General features: G+C 48.2%; 1 protein-coding gene across 1 annotated transcript; it reads left to right on the forward strand.

Annotated features, from left to right (window-relative positions):
- Positions 1-561: 561 nt before the first annotated feature.
- Positions 562-1,026, forward strand: LOC145661639 (uncharacterized). The gene has a single exon (XM_081726962.1). The coding sequence runs from the start codon at positions 562-564 to the stop codon at positions 1,024-1,026; it is 465 nt and encodes a 154-aa protein (XP_081583088.1).
- Positions 1,027-1,501: the final 475 nt, after the last annotated feature.

Here is a 1,501-nt window from a genome sequence, read left to right on the forward strand (position 1 = left end):
CCTTAAATTTGATTGGTCCTGCTTATTTCCTTTTTATGGGTACAAAATTGTCAAAAATTATCGTCAAAAGTAACATCATAGGCGTGCCGAACAAAGATTTTCTGGGGAGACAGCGCCCTTCAACATTGTGGGCCAAATTTAAAGAAAGGCTGATGTCATTGCACCCCCCCCCCCATAATTTTCAAAATGTCACATAACATGAATTAAAGTGCCGCAATTTAGAATAGATAAATCCTATCAACGCTGATAACAGGTTCGAAACAAAAAATCCTATTTATGGTACTGCTGACAATATTTGTTATACACACGTGTCCAAAACTTAAGCATAATGCAAGAAGTTGCATGTAAAAGGAAGGAAGATCATAGCGAGCACAGAAGTTTGGTGGGTGGCGTGGGATGCTTGTGAGAAGCAATGAACCGGTTATGGCAAACGTTCGCTAGGCCCTCTATAGGGAAAAATCGAAAACGTGCTTGGATGCGAAGAAGGCGCCTTCCGTGAGTGCTGTGTTGTAGTGAGCGGAAGGTACTGCTGAGTTGAATGTAGCAAGATATTAATTATATATGTCACAAAGACGTCAGTTGGATGCGTTTAGCAAAGGTCGAATCATTGGGCGCTTGGAAAAAGGTGACACACAGACAGCAGTAGCACGAGCCATCAATGTGCCACAAAGTGTCGTGTCTAGGTTGTGGAAACAGTTTTGCGACACCGGAGACTACCGCCGTAGGCCCGGTGGGGGACGTCCACGGGTTACAACTCCACAACAGGATCGCTACTTAACCATAACTGCGCGTTGGAACCGGACCCTGCTTGCAAGACAATTGTCATCGGAGCTTGCAGCCGCCTCAGGGATGCGAGTATCACGCCAAACTGTGTACCGGAGACTGCGTGCCAGTGGTCTGTATGCTCGACGACCACCAATATGTGTTCGACTGACGCAGGTACACAAGAGCCTATTTACAGAGATGTCGGGAACATCACTAATGGACACCGAACGAATGGAGCCGCGTACTGTACCTCTACACTGATGAATCCCGATACAGTTCCCAGAGCGATTTCCATCGCACTCTGATCTGTCGCGAACAGGGAATTTGCTTACATCCCACGAACATTGTGGAACGGCATCGATATGGTGGTAGTGGAGTACTGGTGTGGGCAGGCATTATGATGAATGGTCGTACTGACCTGCACATCTTCGATGCTGGGTCTATCAATGGTCAGAGGTACAGAGACGAGGTTCCGCATGCCCATCTGCGGCTTTTCAGGGAAGCAGTGGGCCCACAGTTTCTGCTCATGGATGACAATCCCCGTCCCTATAGGGCCAAACTAGTGGAAGAATGCCTGGAGACGGAATACATCTAACGTATCGAGTAACCAGCGCGTTCTCCGGACTTCAACCCAATTGAACATGCGTGGGACGCATTAGGAAGACGTGTTGCAATCCGCCAGCCGCCCCCAGGACACGTCATGAGTTCTGTACTGCTCTTCGTGAGGAGTGGAATC

The sequence above is a fragment of the Thermobia domestica genome, chromosome 10 (assembly GCF_964235325.1).
Source record: "Thermobia domestica chromosome 10, izTheDome1.hap1.1, whole genome shotgun sequence".
In the NCBI taxonomy this organism is placed as follows: domain Eukaryota; kingdom Metazoa; phylum Arthropoda; class Insecta; order Zygentoma; family Lepismatidae; genus Thermobia; species Thermobia domestica.

What these genes read in the sequence shown, in the direction of transcription:
- LOC145661639 (XM_081726962.1), top strand. Translation starts at nt 562, where the DNA reads ATGTCACAAAGACGTCAGTTGGATGCGTTTAGCAAAGGTCGAATCATT.